The sequence below is a fragment of the Macaca fascicularis genome, chromosome 12, assembly GCF_037993035.2.
Source record: "Macaca fascicularis isolate 582-1 chromosome 12, T2T-MFA8v1.1".
Lineage (NCBI taxonomy): Eukaryota > Metazoa > Chordata > Mammalia > Primates > Cercopithecidae > Macaca > Macaca fascicularis.
In genome coordinates, this window is record NC_088386.1 from 10316908 (window position 1) to 10332968 (window position 16061).

The following is a 16061-nucleotide window of genomic DNA, read 5'->3' on the forward strand; positions in this document are numbered from 1 at the left end:
CTTGGTGATTTGTTCCCTCATAAGCTGTCCGAGTAGGAAAATATATTTTTAAGTTGTTTTATTTCTGTATGTCCTAAAGATAATACTTTATAGATACAATAATGTCACATAAATCACCAATATCTGTAGTGATTATATTTTGGAAGTTTGCCCTTGTTCTCTTCTCCCACTCATCTATGGAAAGGCTATGAAAACACATTTGATATTTTTGCAGCTTTCATTCTGTGGATGTGTATTTAAAATGTTCTTAAAGTTTTCTGGTTAAAATACTTTGAAATAATTAAACATTAATAATAGTTCATTTCAACTGTGAAATGAGACTACTGTCTTAAGACCAAGACATGAAAATGTCTAGACCAGAGAGACATTTCATGTCTTTAACTTCTGGTGCTTTTTATTAATTCTCTTATATTCTGCTTTCATGAGTCCTGGTTGGACCCTTCCTTAAGATGTAAAAGTCAAGATTACCATTAAAACACTGAAGTAGGGTAGAGTGTCTATCAAGAAATGTAAACCAATCAAGTGGGTATCTTATGGATCTTATGGCTTCCCAGCATTTCGTGTAAGCAGAAGACCCCAGAGGTACCTAGGAATACTGCTTTTTTAGGAAGTTCACCGTACAAGTATGTTTTCCTTGTCTCTCCCTCTTATGCCTTCTCCTCTGTAACATATTTTCACATAGAACATTTAGTTTGGCACTTAAAGAGACAAATTATTTTGGTGTTTTTTTTTTCTTTTAGTTTTGATCACCTAATTAATTCATTTATAAAAAATCATGTATATACTTATTTTAGGCCGGGTGCAGTGACTCACGCCTGTAATTCCAGCACTTTGGGAGGCTGAGATGGGTGAATCCCTTGAGGTCAGGAGTTGAGACCAATCTGACCACCATGGCAAAACCCCATCTCTACTAAAAATAGAAAAATTAGCTGGCTGTGGTGGTGCGTGCCTGTAATCGCAGCTACTTAGGAGGCTGAGACAGGAGAATCACTTAAACCTGGATGGCGGAGGTTGCAGTGAGCCAAGATTGTGCCACCAAATCCCGGCTTGTCAACAGAAGGAGACTCTGTCTCAAAAATAAAATATAGGCTGGGCTCAAAAATAAAAAATAGGCCGGGCGCAGTGGCTCACGCCTGTAATCCTAACACTTTGGGAGGCTGAAGCGGGTGGATTGCCTGAGTTCAGGAGTTTGAGACCAGCCTGGGCAACATGGTGAAACCCCATCTCTAAACTACAAAAAATTAGCTGGGCGTGGTGGCGTGCACCTGTAATCCCAGCTACTCGGTAGGCTGAGACAAGAGAATCACTTGAACCTGGGGGGCGGAGGTTGCAATGAGTTGAGATCATGCCATTGCAGTCTAGCTCAGGTGGCAGAGCGAGACTCCATCTCAAAAAAAGAAAGAAAGAAAGAAATGAAATAAATAAATATACTTATTTTAAATTCTTCTTTTATATTAGTCTTTCAAAGTAGTAGTATAAGTGAGTTTGTGTTTCTCTTGTATTTTAAATTATTTAACATTTGAACCATTGATGTCACCACTAGGTTTACTTTGAAGAGTAAATGATGCCAGAGCTCTTGAAGTTTAGGGTAACTATGGCCATATTTTCACAAAATCATAAACAGACAGAGTTATTTTTCTTTATATTGCTACTAGCCATATGTTAAAGGAGAAAATCAGCTCAAATGGGTGAATAAACTGTCTCTGGGTGAAATACGGGGGTTGGGGGGTAAACCTTGTTAAGAAATTTATGCATACTGTTATTTCAGAGCATATCTGTTTACTACTGTTAATGCTTTTTATTGTCTTCACAAAACAGACTCAGACCAAAAAGACAGCATTTTTTCCCCATTGTTCTAGCATGTATATGAATTTAAGGAAGGAGATGGGGCTGGGAAAAATTCAGAAATAATCAGGCAAGAACTATTAAGAAAATGCTCAACTAAGCATGAACTTGTTTAAACAACTATCAAGACTTTTTATAGCTTTTTTATCGTTTGTTTTGGAGTGAGCAGTGGAATACGACAAAATTTTCACGTGTGCTCTTCAGCAAGAGACTTGGAAATACATACTTATGTATGCGCATTATCTCACAGTACCCTTCTCATTTAAAATGAGGAGACGTGTTCTTTTTCCTCGTTTTCCTAATGGGAGGCTTGAGACCCAAAGAGGCCAAGTGGCTGGACCAGTGAGATGGCGTGGAACTGGAATGGTCAGTTTTTGACTCAGATTTGGCACTGGTTTTCTAAGGATGAGTGGTATTGCTGTGTACATTCTAGGAAAGTTTTCCAGATTGGTAGAGCCAGTACATGTTCCCTAGTTTTTTAAGCATTTAATTTGGCATCTCCTTTTGTCATCATTGTAGGAGCTGTTTAGAATGTCATCAAGAATTGCTGATTAAATAGTCACTACTACTTTGAGTAAAAATTCAGTGCTTTCACATCACTCTGGCAAAATTAAGGAGAGCTTAAGAATTTCTGGTGAACCCCCAAATAAAGCCCTTTATGTCTACATTGTTGAGATGATGTTCCTGTGCTTGACTTTTTTTTTTTTTTTTCCTGACCAGTACTAAGCATTTGGATTTCACTTAAATGCCTTCAGAGTCTAGTTCTACTCTAGCACTGAGCGGCTGAGCACAATAGAAAGTTGACTTTGGTTTTCCCTTTCATATTCTTTTTTTTTAATCAAGGGGTGTTATGATTCTGGTTTATAAGACATTCTTGTTATACTTTCGCTGTATAACAAATCTTTGCTCTTAAATAATAGACAATGTTTGTTGCAGTATGGAAACATACTTGTTTTTAGATCAGCGATGCAAGTATTTTCTAAAATCTCTTGACATTTTTTCTAGTCCCTCCTCTCAAGATGGAAGCGTATATTGTCCCCATCAGCTGTTACATTAGGCAGTCCACGTACATGTATTCAATATCTAAGGTTGTTTTGGAGTATTTTGCCAGTAATGTATCTCCATTTTCTCAGATGGAGAAACAAGGGTATTTTCTGAGCTTCACAGCCCCGTTTTTATGAGACCCTGGGCTATCCATGCAATTCTGTCTTGTAGTCTCGGTGTTTTATAACATGAGAATGATTAACTGTATCCGTAGATGATCAGAAAGTTATTTGCTGTTCTCAGGTCAGTGGAGGGGTCTTTCCCCCAAGTACTGAGAGTATTGATCTACTTGCTGGAGACACAGTGTGGAAGACTGGGTCAGTGACGGTGCTTGGTAGAGCACAGGCAGATCTTTCTGGATTCTCATAGAAAAAGCAGGGATAAGATGTTGGGATCAGTAAAGGAAAGGATAACAGTCACCACTTTTTCTACCTGCTGGTTTCGAGAATTGGATATGTGTGAAGCATCTGCACACTTACTTGGAGTGGGTAGGCTGTCTGGTTATGTCAACCCTTATGGCTTCTCTTGGTGAAGATGGCCAGCCTGGGAGCAGTGAGCCCTCTTCCTTTTCATTAGGTAAGTTCATGGACTTAAGTGACCGACATGGTTATTCTGTTTGTTAATCCAAATTAAATTACCTTTCTAAGAAACAAGTGCGTATGAATACAGTTTTGGTTTTTTGTCCTCTTGTTGAGAAGTTTGCTAAACTCATAAAAACTGATCATTTCTAAAAGGCCTTTGATCTTGTATTTTCTGATGCCAGTTTGTTGTTCGGAAAGATTTCTTTTCACTTCTTACATTTAGGTGTAATTTCACCTTCATACTGAAATTCACAGCTTTCTGAGGCATTGAGCATAATCACATTTTACCCAAACCCTCCCCTGTTGGCATGTCAGTCAGTGAGACAGCATGGATAGGCGGCTCAGTCATCAGAACTCCCCAGCGTGAACAATGTTGTAATTACAGTAACCAAATGTGACTGACATTTTGTGAGTTTTTCTGTCTTCATTAAACTTGTTCACCTTCTCTGAAACCCTTCATGCTGCACGCTAGCACGGAGCAGCCGTATCCCTCGACCCAGCATGAGTCAGGGGTGCAGCCGCGATACCAGCCGTGAGAGCAGCCGAGATACAAGCCCTGCTCGGGGCTTTCCTCCACTTGGTGAGTACACGTAGGCGCTGGCTGAGGAGCAAAGAGTTCCTTACCCTGCTTGTCCAAGACACTGCTAGGTGGAATGACCTGCTTTTCCTCCTCTACTGTCCTTGTGGTCCTTTCTTCTTTCTTTCCTCTTCCTTAGTTACCCCGTTGTCCCCCTCTGCATGCTTGAATTCTGGCAACTTCGAATTTTTATATATTAGAGGAAAAAAACACCACTTCACTCTGTACTGTTGTCATTGATGACCACTTGCTCTCAGCAAGCCCATCTGTGTTGTCATTTCTAACCGAAGGCAAAACTCAGCCGAAGTTCGTTGCTGCTTAAAAATAAAGTTAATCCAAAGTTTATTCTGAGTCATTGACTTTTTACAATTTATCTTTAATTCTACTACAGATCAGTCTGTGTGTAATTTAATTCAAAGAAGGAACAAAAGTACAATTGCAATAATGTTTAGAAAAGTAAATGAGTTTTCTGTTTAGTGTTAATAGTCCTGCCTTCTAAAATGGACACATAATAAACCCTTTTTAGTTAGTATAAACTGTTGATCCCCAAAAGACATCTGTCAGCACATACTTTTGTGAAAAGGAATATTTTGTATTCTTCAATAATTATTTTTGGCTGCTTGCCATGTTAAGTGCTGTACAGATGTCCATTTTCCTCTTGATAAGCGTAAACGTAGAAATCATTTTGTAATAATTAGACCTAGACCTGAAATTATATGGATCTTTGGACTCCAGCAGTCTATTAATTTTAACTATATATATATATTTTTTTTTTTTTATTTTTTTTTTTATTTTTTGAGACGGAGTCTCGCTCTGTCACCCAGGCTGGAGTGCAGTGGCCGGATCTCAGCTCACTGCAAGCTCCGCCTCCCGGGTTCACGCCATTCTCCTGCCTCAGCCTCCCGAGTAGCTGGGACTACAGGCGCCTGCCACCTCGCCCGGCTAAGTTTTTGTATTTTTAGTAGAGACGGGGTTTCACTGTGTTACCCAGGATGGTCTCGATCTCCTGACCTCGTGATCCGCCCGTCTCGGCCTCCCAAAGTGCTGGGATTACAGGCTTGAGCCACCGCGCCTGGCCAACTATATATTTATATAACTGGTCTTTTGAAAACTATACATGTCACTACGAAAGAGGGATGTTAAAAGCATAAGGTCTTAATATATGCCTCTACGTAGCTCGTTCTAAAAATGTTATTCACTGCTTCTGATCTTTTTTCCCTAATCAGTATCGATAATAAAAATCTAGATACATTTCTTTATGACCCATTGTCCTTAATGAGATTCTGAAAAAGAACAGGCAACCACATGCCAAAGCCCTGCTAGACGGTCCCTGTGATTTAGCGAGGCAATACCTGTTGTGAGGTGTTCCACCTTGTTAGCATGAGCCCCTGAGTGGGGCAGCTTACCTATTGCATGCCACCTATTCCACAGCAGTCTGAAGCATTACAGCAGAATTCTCAATAATCAGAGGTGGCAATGATGATTTTTTTTTTTTTTTCTGAATGAACTGGTGATTTTTCCTTTTAAATTAAGGCTGTATATCTTTGCATCCTTGCTCACTATTTGAACTTCTGAACAACCTATTTATGAGTGAACAATTCAGTCCTTTATTCGTTATTTTGTCTCTTAGAAGCAATTCAGTGTTTTCCTTTCAAATATGTACTGTTATTTTTGATACTGTCCGTGGAAGCCTCCTTTGGTATCTGGCACGTGGAGCAGGCGAGGTGTGCTGAATTCTTGAGACCCTAATTGAACTCTGAGTGGTTGAGTGAATCTTGTCTGTTTTGTGCATTGTTTGATTAAGTGGATCTGCTTAGCTGTCTTGGTGACAACCCAGAATGTTGAAATGTGTAATTGCCACTACCAAGGCAGAAGGTGTGGGTCCTCACAAACTCTAGCATCAGCACATGTCTTCTGTTGTGGTCAGGGCAGTAGTTAAGTTCTTCGAGCTAAATTTTTGTATCATGCGTTTCCCCTCCTTAGGTTAAACCTAACCCTAAAACTTATGTCCGGCAAGAACAACAGCATTGCTCATGTGTATGCACACCATTTGGAGCAGTCAGCAAGCATAATGCTGTGTGGTCCCTGTTCATCCTCTGGGACAGGTATCATCATCATCAGAGTCTTAGGGAGAATAAGCCACTTTCTCAGGATCACACAGCTAAATGGTGGAGCCAGGGTTTGAATTCAGATTTGACTTCAAGCCTGCCTCATTTGGAAGTAGTTTGGATAATTCAGTGTTTTTCATCTGTTCCTTGAAAAATATATTAAATGCTCGTTCTGTGGCTTCTTGATGGGAGGGTGCTTAGAAGATGTTTCTGAATCATTTATTCCCAGGCTTGGGGTTAGGACCTGGGAACTCAAAGATACATCCCAGAAGGTTGTTGTCCTCAGGGGAGCTTACTACACATCCTCTGAAGGTTTCTTCTTTAGCTCATTAAATAATCTCTTCCCACCCCTTTTGGAAATTAGTGAGATCGTGTGTCAGTGCTTCTTTGAATCCACTTACATAGCCAACTCTTTAACAACAACAAAAAAAGAGTAAAAGTACTTATATTCTAGTGAATATATATTTTTAAGTTTGCATTTTTATTGTTTTGGACCATTTCGATGGTACGAATGTATATGGTTATGGTGAGAATTTTTGATTAAGGGAAATAAGGGCTCTGGGGTGCTGTAAATTAGGCTCTCACATAAGTGGGTCTGCCTAGGATTCCAGTGTTGGGTGTTAACTTGTGAATGTGACAGAGGACTCATGGCATGACAGATTTTTTTTAGAATATTCTGTAGAAACTGAACCAAAGGACCACTTGGTAAGGAACCTGCATATCAGGTACTGCTTAAAAACTATTTCAGTCTGAACTATCAAGATAGTGATGTGCTTGTACAAAAATGTATAGTTTGCTTCAGTCCTAACACAAGATATTTTACCAACTTCCTTTTTTAGGGAAAGTGATAATTTTATAATATTCTTTGCCAATTTAGTTTTAATTTTTGTGAATCTTGAGAAAGGGATATTTTCCTTTTTTTGCAAACTAGTAAAAATTGCCAGGTAATCTTTGCTATTTAATACCACATGTGCCATAGGGATGCACATTTTACAAAGTAACATGGACCTTAAAAATTATATTAAAGAATTCGAGGTATTGATATTTTATGACTGAATGTGAGAGCGTTAACATGTACAGAATAGTAGTATGGATAAAATGTGGCACTGCTCAGTATTATTTTGTTAAACCTATAAATTTTCTGTGGTATAATCACTGTGAATTTTTCAGAGTAATGAATGGAAGAACATTATCTTTTGTTTTTTCCTGAGGTTAAGGAAAAGCCATATGTTGCATGGAACTATAGTCAATAAGTTAATGTTTTGAACCAAGTCTTTATTTCATAATTATTTCTAAAAGTTATTTTCTGTCCACATGAGGACAGAATTTAGCATGTATTTCCTCAGGTTGATGAAGTAATATGCTCTTTAGGAATACTTGTTAATAAAATGGTACTATAATAATGTCAGATCGTAAATTGGAGGTTGCTCTTATCTGTTACTGCCACCACCAGCACTACCAACGCTACTAACCATTGTTTAAGTGCTTTATAGCCTCTTTTAATCCTCTCAGTAACTCCCAAGAGGTAGGTAACATTAACCGTTATTAGCACCATTTTACAGATAAGATACTGAGACACAGATAGATTTAGTACTTTGCCCAAGGTCAGTCCTATGGCTAGTTGTGATCCAACCAGGGTTTACAGCTGCATTACTGAGCTAGTACTCATAACCAGTGTACTGTAACTGCTTCTCCAGGGAAAAATCATTAAACTTAATACAACCAAATTCCAACAATTACACAAGTACTAATAATTAGGATATGGTCGGGCGTGGTGGCTCACGCCTGTAATCCCAGCACTTTGGAAGGCTGAGGTGGGCAGATTGCTTGAGCCCAGGAGTTCGAGACCAGCCGGGCAACATAGGGAGACCTCGTCTCTACAAAAAAAATAAAATAAAATAAAATAAATAAAAAGCCGGGTGTGCTGGCACATCCCTGTAGTCCCTGCTACTTTGGAGGCTGAGGCAGGCGGATCTGCTTGATCCTGAGCCATGATTGCGCCATTGCGCGTCAGCCTGGGCAACAGAGTGAGACCTTGTCTGAAAATAATAGTAATAATAATAATTAGGATATTCATGCAACAGAACAACAAACATTTTGACTGGGGAAAATGGAATTCCAACTGTTGAATCCCCTTCCTGTGATTTCATTTTATTTCCGTTGAAGTAACATTATGAACTTCTATGCTTGTTTTTGGTGCATGGTTGCATATGCATCACGTACTGATAAAACATCTCGTGAGCTGAGTTAACAGTCCGTCTTACTGCCGTTCCACTCTGGGATGTAGACGGTGCTCTGTGACTCCTGCTGTTCTTCATGTTGCATATTTCCATACTGGCTGATAGAGGCTTCATGGCGTGAAAATAACCCTGGAGTCCGAGTTGGTTGATGCATAGTTTGGAGCACCTTTAAGAGTGCCTTTGTTGTGCCTGTGTGTTTAATAGCTGTGCGAGAGCCAGCGGGCCACTGTGGAGTTTGGGGACTGGCACTTGCTGTCCATTCATATCCAGCACCATTTCTTCTCATGAGAAAACATGGCCTTGTTGGTAGCAGTCCCTGCATTTCCTTTGGACTGTGGCGTTTTCTGTCTCTGGTACTTCTGTGTTAATCCTGTGGGTGTTGCCATTCCTTTTACCTGCAGCCTCTCGACGTCATTCCAGGTCCACTAGTGCTCTCTCCACTGCTGAATCTGTTGGGCAGTCAGGTGAACAAGTGCTAACTGCATGACTTGGCTTCTTCATATGTTCTAGTTTCACACCCATGTTAACATTTGTTTTCATCTGTGTCGGCTAGCACTTGGCATGTATGCACCTCATATTTTTTTCCCCAATGTGCTTTAATTTTTTTAAGTTATTGAATGTTTATAGTTCTGTTAATAGGCTGTAGATGCTTTATAGCCTGTTTGACAACATCGTTTCTCCAGTATTCATATTTACGTTAAAACAAAACATAAAACTGGGAAGTAATTCCCTTCCTGCCACTCTGTCCCCAGGAAAATAACCAAAATTAGGTATTATTTAGGGTTCCTGTGGGGCAAGGGGGCATGGATATCACCCAACAGATTCCCTTCCAAAGTCTTTACTCCGAATAAACTGCCAAATATTAATGCTAGTTATTAATGTCAAGTTCACATTTTTTAAGGTACCATTTCGTTAACAGTGTTGCAAATTATAGCATACATAATTTCATATGTATGAAAATAAGTGTATTGTTCTCAAAGTTTTATGGAAAAACAAGATCAGGATTCAGGTAATCAAGTCAGGCCAGAGGTATCCTTTGCAGCCTGCAAACCCCAAACCTGCTCCCTCAGTTCTGTTTAGCAATACTCAGCATCCACTGGTTAGCCACAGTGGCAAAAAGTAAGCATACAGTAATGTATCAGTTTGTTAGATTTCATGCTAGCAGTCCCTAATGACTACAGTTTTCTCAATTGAGTAAGGTAGAATCTATGAATTTGCAGACCGTTGATGGTGACAATTGTTACCAATTCACTGAGTCTGGTATTTTCTCTTTTTTCCTCTAAATGAAGCCCCCTATACTTTGTTTGTTTGTTTTTGGGTTTTGGGTTTTGGGTTTTGCAACAGGGTCTCACTTGTTGCCCAGGCTTGGAGTGTAGTAGTGTGATCTCGGGTCACTGCAACCTCTGCTACCTCTGCTACCTGGGCCCAAGCGGTCCTCCCACCTCGCTCCCCAAGTAGCTGGGACTACAGGTGCGTGCCACCACACCCAGCTAGTTTCTGTTGTTTTTGTAGAGACGGGATTTCACCGTGTTGCCCAGGCTGGTCTCAAAACTCTTGGGCTCAAGCGATTTACCCACCTTGGCCTCCCAAAGTGCTGGGATTACAGGCAAAGCCACCATGCCCTGCCTCCTGTATATTCTGATTATGTACATTTCCCTGAAGATTAGGGGCCAGACTGAGAGCACAGTCATATGTGTTCATCTCTTGGAAAAATTGAACTTTTAATAGTATCAGAGCCTTGAGACTATGGAACAGATTTTGCTCTGGTGAAAACACAAAGCTTATAGTTTTGCTTAGATCTGGATAAACATTTCCCCTTAAGATTTGAAATTCAAATTGTCTATGATATATATCAAATGATCTGTAGTCACTATGTATGGCAAAGCTGTATGCATCTTGGAAGCACAGAATAATTGCATTGTTCTTATAGTTTTAATTTTGTGTCTGAAAAAATCTGTATTCTCCCTGGAGCAAGAATTGCTGGCATGAGATTTTTTTTTTTTTTTTTTTTAATTTTGTTAGACTTCGTTTTATTTAAGTTTATGCTGGGTAATTTTTTAATGGCTTATAATTGAATTACTTTCATTCTGTTACTCATAAATCTACTATCTACCCTTTTTTAATGAAAAAAAACTTGAACAAAGATCGTCTATAAAACTATATGTGCACAGTAAATCTCACATTTACACTTGTTTCATATTTCAACTGATAAATATAGATATATGTAATTTTTAATGGCCTGTTTTAGTTTATATGGCACATTACCTTTTAAACATAATGACTAAGATGACAGTTGGAATGACCAGCAAATGCATTAAAAAAGGGGATAGTATAACATACAGTTTTTGTTTCTTTTAAAAAATTCATGACTGTATAACTATTGATAAGCAGTGTTTAAATTTTTCTCCCTTTCTATGGTGGTGGAAGGTATAATGTTTTGAAATTGACATTTTTAAAAAGCCAAATAACAATTCGCTTTTTAAGTTCACCAGTTTTGTAGGCACTGTCTTGTTACATATCTAAAATTTTAAATATGTTGTTTTATAGGAAAGATCAATTCATGTAAAATTAGCTTCCCTTTTATTCTAGATGCTTCTAGAATGTGGCTAACATAGAGATTTTCCTTGTCCAATGTCTTATTTGTTAACACAGAGAAAATAGAAAATATTTTATCGTAACATTTTTCTTCCAAAGGTTTTTATATGTTAGACTTTTTAAATAAGAAATTTTTTACTGGTAGATAATGTATAACACACTTAATGAAGATACGACTTACACTGCCTTTCTCCTAGTATAGTTTTAATCTCCAGCACTTCCTAAGGAAGGCTGGTCAGCTAATTTAATGGGACTTTAAAAAGTGAGTTTTCATTTCCATGTTCACAAATAAACTTAAAATTATTGTTTGAACTACTAAATTTGTTTTAAATTCATTGGATTCTTTCTGTTATTTTGTTTATCTGTATAAAGATTACCATTCTAAATTATTTGAGGAACCCAAGTAAAACTTATATTATCTAAATTTTTAATGTTCATCAGTGAAAGTGCAAGATTTTTGGTGATTATTAATTTTAATAAATTGATTTTTAAGTAATTTTTGTTGACACAGGTATCATGACGAACAAATATCTAAAATGAGTTTAGCAATAAACAGTAGTGACACTAATAAAAATTTGCACAGAAATCAATTTGTTTCAAATTTTAATTTTTTACCACACATTGCATTAGAACTCTTATGAAACCATGAAGCTTTCTAATTAGTTTGACCAAACATCAAGGCCACTTGCCTCTATAGGGAAAGCTAAATAGATTAAAAGATTCAACTCATAGTCCAGCTCCCATAAGTTCCCCCTTCCCTCTCATATCTCAGAAACTTTTCAATAATAAAATATCATGTTTGAACAATTTTGAGTGACAGTGCTTTGTGGCACAATAGCATTAAATGTGAACAGCTTAACCTCTACCACTGGTAAAGTCAAGTGTAGTTAAAATTGGCTAGAGATTTTTCAGTGCTTCTGTCTACTTGGTGGGAAGAGGCAGTAGTCCTTGCAAGGAATTGAGATAATTTCAATTAAAGTGACACATCTTTTGCTTTTGTTTTTTAAATAGATCGATTTGGGCTTGGCCAGCCAGGAAGAATACCTGGTTCTGTGAATGCCATGAGAGTTCTGAGCACAAGTACAGATCTTGAAGCTGCTGTTGCTGATGCTTTGGTAAGAGGCACAGTATGTATGTAAACAGAGTCTGTTTGAAATACTCATCTGCATTTCTCTCTGTCTTAACAGGAAATTGCCCCCAAATCAGATTATTAAATCATCTTTGACACTCTTTAAAATTGTGTAACTGTTGGGTAAATTTATATTGTTATTGTTTGCTCCTTAAACTTTTATCTCTGCACACATATAAGTGAAAATGGACTTTACAGAAAATATTAGTGTCAAGTATTTCTTATCGGTGCTCTTCAGTATCAAGGAGCTTTTGATGACACTGGACTTCTCAGATGTCACTGGGCTTCTTTTTTTCTTTTTAACCATGGTTTTTGTTTTTTCCCCCCTGGCACTTCCTTTTTTCCATTCTGTTGCTTCTATTGCTTTACAGACTTTGATGGCATAACCTAGACATTTTATTATAATAATAGGTAATAGAGTTTGAGGTTTGAAAATCTTGCGTTTATTCTATTATCTTGTCCGTTTGATTTTATGTTGTTTTTCCTAAATCTTTGAGGATGTGAAGCAATGGTGGAGTATGTTTTTGCATCATTATAGTGTAATATCTGAAAACCATAAATGATCATGGATCCTTTAATTTTTTTGGTTATACCAAAAAGTTCCTTGGTAGAATCAGCTTGTGGTCAAATTGCTTTTTAAAGATGTGTTTCAGCTAGTCACACAGTCTCTTGCATATTCCGGTTTATGTGCTCAGCATTTGAAATGGATGTTCTTTAGAACTGTCTGATCACTGGCCTTGCTCTTGCTGTTTTAAGATTTATTCTCGTGTAAAGGAAAAAAAGTATGTAATATCCTGCTTTCAGATTCTTAAGTTTTTAATCCAGCCATGTTTTGTCAGATCAACATTTTACAGTTTATGGCTATGGTGATTCCAGTTTTCATTCCTTCTTGTCTCGCCCGCATTTATTCCTGCTCAGTCAGGTTCTTTGACAGGTATCTGTGAGCAAGCAGTTTGCTACTCTCATAATGCTTTTCCTGTAGGCAAGCTGCCTGGCCATGTGTATTCCTCAACCTTATGTATAGGAAGACTTTTTTCTGGCAGGTGCTAGAGTTCAGGGTAATTGCTCTAACTGTGGCTTTAAGAGTCAAGAGCTGGGACAGAATTCTCTGAAACTGTTTGTCCTTCCAAGTTGCAGCATTTAGAGTCTGTATCTTATTCGTTCAGAGACCCTGGGAAGTGGAGATCAAAGGGGTGGGAAATGATGGATGTGAAGCCCTTAGTTGAGATTTCCACTTAAGTCAGGGGAATTTCTTAGTTCTTTAAAGAACTGCATAAGGGACTGTGTGTAAAGTTCTAGGAGGCAGAATAGGACTTGAGAGTTTGAGCTTTGGCTTGACTTGACTTGAGCTTTTCTCTGAGCTCTGGCTCCCATTAGATTCATACTGCCCTTGTTACTTTTTGTCCAAACTGTTTAGTCTCTCCAAGTGACCTGCTTCTGAAGAGAAAACACAGAAATGGTACAGAATCTTTGCCTCACTGAATAGATACCACGGTGCCAGACAGAATGTCTCAGAGGAAGAGATAGAATTAATGGTGACCTTAGAGATTTGCCTCACTGGTATGGGAAAAGTTTTAGCAAAGAATTACAGCAAGTTACCAGAAGGTCTTCTGAGACATGGAGGAGGGTTAGGAAATGCCATTTTGAAAGCATTCTTTATTATTATTCGCTTGATATGAAATGCTCGCTAACCTGTGTTTTTGGTTTGCTAAGATATGTTTTGCTGTACACTTTTGTTGCAAGAACAGTCCCTACATATGCTTCTGACATAATTCTCTATGCTTTTTCCCCATCCTTCAATATTTTCCTGCCTACAGCTGTTAGGAGACTCCAGGAGCAAGGTACCAGTGCTTTAACTTTTGTTTTACAACTTTATTTCTTCTGTTGCAAGTATATTTCTTTCAGAAGCTAGTGAAAACCAAAAAATATAGTATAGAAATTCTGATCTGAAAAATGATTTTGCTGAATCATAACAGTGATTCACCATCATTGTTGTCTTTATTCATGGTGGAGTCAGTCACCTTTCATGTACATCTGTTTTAGTATTTATTTCGAATGTCAAGCTCTGCTCCTTCGCCTAGTAGTGTTTCATTTTATTAACTCAATTTGTGCCTATTCTTACGTCGTCATGATTTCATGAATGGATTTATCAACATTTTTCTTATTTTAGGAATCTGGTTTTTGTGTGACCATATAATTTATTATCCAAACAAAAATGCTTTTGAGATTAAAAGGGAGATGCTATTAATAATTATGACAATAGGCTTAAGGCAGAACAGTCCTGAGCAAGTTGGATTAATAATATGCCATATTATTAGAGAAGTGTATTTGTTTGGTTTAAGCCAATAGCTATTTGTTTTGCTTCTATCAATTTTATATAGTTGCTGCTATATCATATTTATGGGTATAGCAGTTTTGTGTTCAGGGTCAGAGAAATGAATAAAGTGGGTATTATAGTCTACTTTCAGAGAAGCCTATTTGTGTTTCAAAACCCTAAGTCTTTAATAAAAGTGGCCAGGAGTTAGAAACCAGCCTGGGCAACAGAGGGAGATGACTTAGGAATCCTTTTACATGGGCTGCTTCTGCCACTGACATTTCAAATTCTGACTTTTTCAGGAAACATAAATATTCACACAAGTTTATCCATAGACCATGCTCAAGATATATTGCTTTTGACTGCGGAGGGGCTGTTGGCTGCACGTATTTGCATTGTGCCAGGTGCCCAGCTAAAATATTTAACATATAATTTCATTTAATCCTCACAACAAGCCTGTATGATAGGTATAATTATTGTTGTCTTAAAGACGGGGAAACCGAAGCAAAAGGCCTAGGAGGCTTTCAGAAGTCATGCAGCCCAGTCAGTGTTGGCACCAGGATTGTGATCTGTCTTCCTGTAAAGTCCACACACTGTACTAGAGGCCACACTCTTCCTCTCTACTACAGAGTGCTTTGCTTATTAGTTATTTTACCTAATGGAAAACTGCTTTTCTGTTTGTATTTCCATAATCTGTAAGCACAGGAAAAGTGTGTGTGTGCATATGTCTTTCTACACTTAACTCTTTGTTGTAGATTTTGTTTGGTATGACTCACGGTCATTTCACCTTTCTATTTCTTCCTCAATCACTCCCATCCCTCATTGGTCCTGTCAGAAGAAGCCTGTGAGGAGGAGATATGAGCCGTATGGGATGTATTCTGACGATGATGCCAACAGTGATGCCTCAAGTGTTTGCTCTGAGCGCTCATATGGCTCCAGGAATGGTGGCATTCCCCATTATCTGCGGCAGACTGAAGATGTAGCAGAAGTTCTCAACCACTGTGCTAGTTCAAACTGGTCAGAAAGGAAAGAAGGGCTTCTGGGCCTGCAGAACTTACTGAAGAGCCAAAGAACACTGAGGTGAGGACCACAGCAAGAATATGAGCTAAGTTTGAATCCCCTGTTGAACTCTTCAGGGGCTTAAAGGGTTTTCCTATAATTAATGGAGTTTTCAAGAGGTCCGCTTGCAGGAACAGGCACTAAAGGTACCAAGATGACTAAGAGACAGTCCCTGCCATCCAGAGGCTTTGAAATATCGGGCAAATAATCCTTTTTTTCTTTCACTTTTTTTTTTTTTTGAGATGGAATCTCGCTCTGTTGCCTAGGCTGGAGTGCAGTGGCACGATCTTGGCTCACTGCAACCTCCGTCTCCCGGGTTCAAGCGATTCTTCTCCCTCAGCCTCCTGAGTAGCCGCGCCACCACGCCTGACTAATTTTTGTATTTGTAGTAGAGACAGGGTTTCACCATATTGGCCAGGCTGGTCTCAAACTCCTGACCTCGTAATCTGCCTGCCTTTACCTCCCAAAGTGCTGGGAATACTGGCGTGAGCCACTGCGCCCAGCCCATCTGGCAAATATTCTGTAACTTATTAGGCTGATAAAAGATTTAGGGTGGACACAGTGGCTCA

The 16061-nt window shown here is 38.6% G+C and overlaps 1 protein-coding gene across 27 annotated transcripts in view; it reads left to right on the forward strand.

Moving 5' to 3' along the window:
- CLASP1 (cytoplasmic linker associated protein 1) overlaps positions 1 to 16061 on the forward strand; it is a 309768-nt gene that overhangs the window by 225109 nt on the left and 68598 nt on the right. For 9 of the 27 annotated variants that reach the window (XM_045366933.2, XM_065525356.1, XM_065525363.1 and 6 more), the window contains 3 exons: positions 12002 to 12105; positions 13937 to 13960; positions 15269 to 15513. In XM_045366933.2, coding sequence (XP_045222868.1) covers positions 12002 to 12105; positions 13937 to 13960; positions 15269 to 15513 — 373 coding nt within the window. Of the gene's footprint in view, positions 1 to 3942; positions 4051 to 8796; positions 8860 to 12001; positions 12106 to 13936; positions 13961 to 15268; positions 15514 to 16061 lie in introns of all 27 variants that reach the window. The other 18 variants (XR_012421050.1, XR_012421051.1, XM_074008821.1 and 15 more) reach the window with 6 other exon arrangements.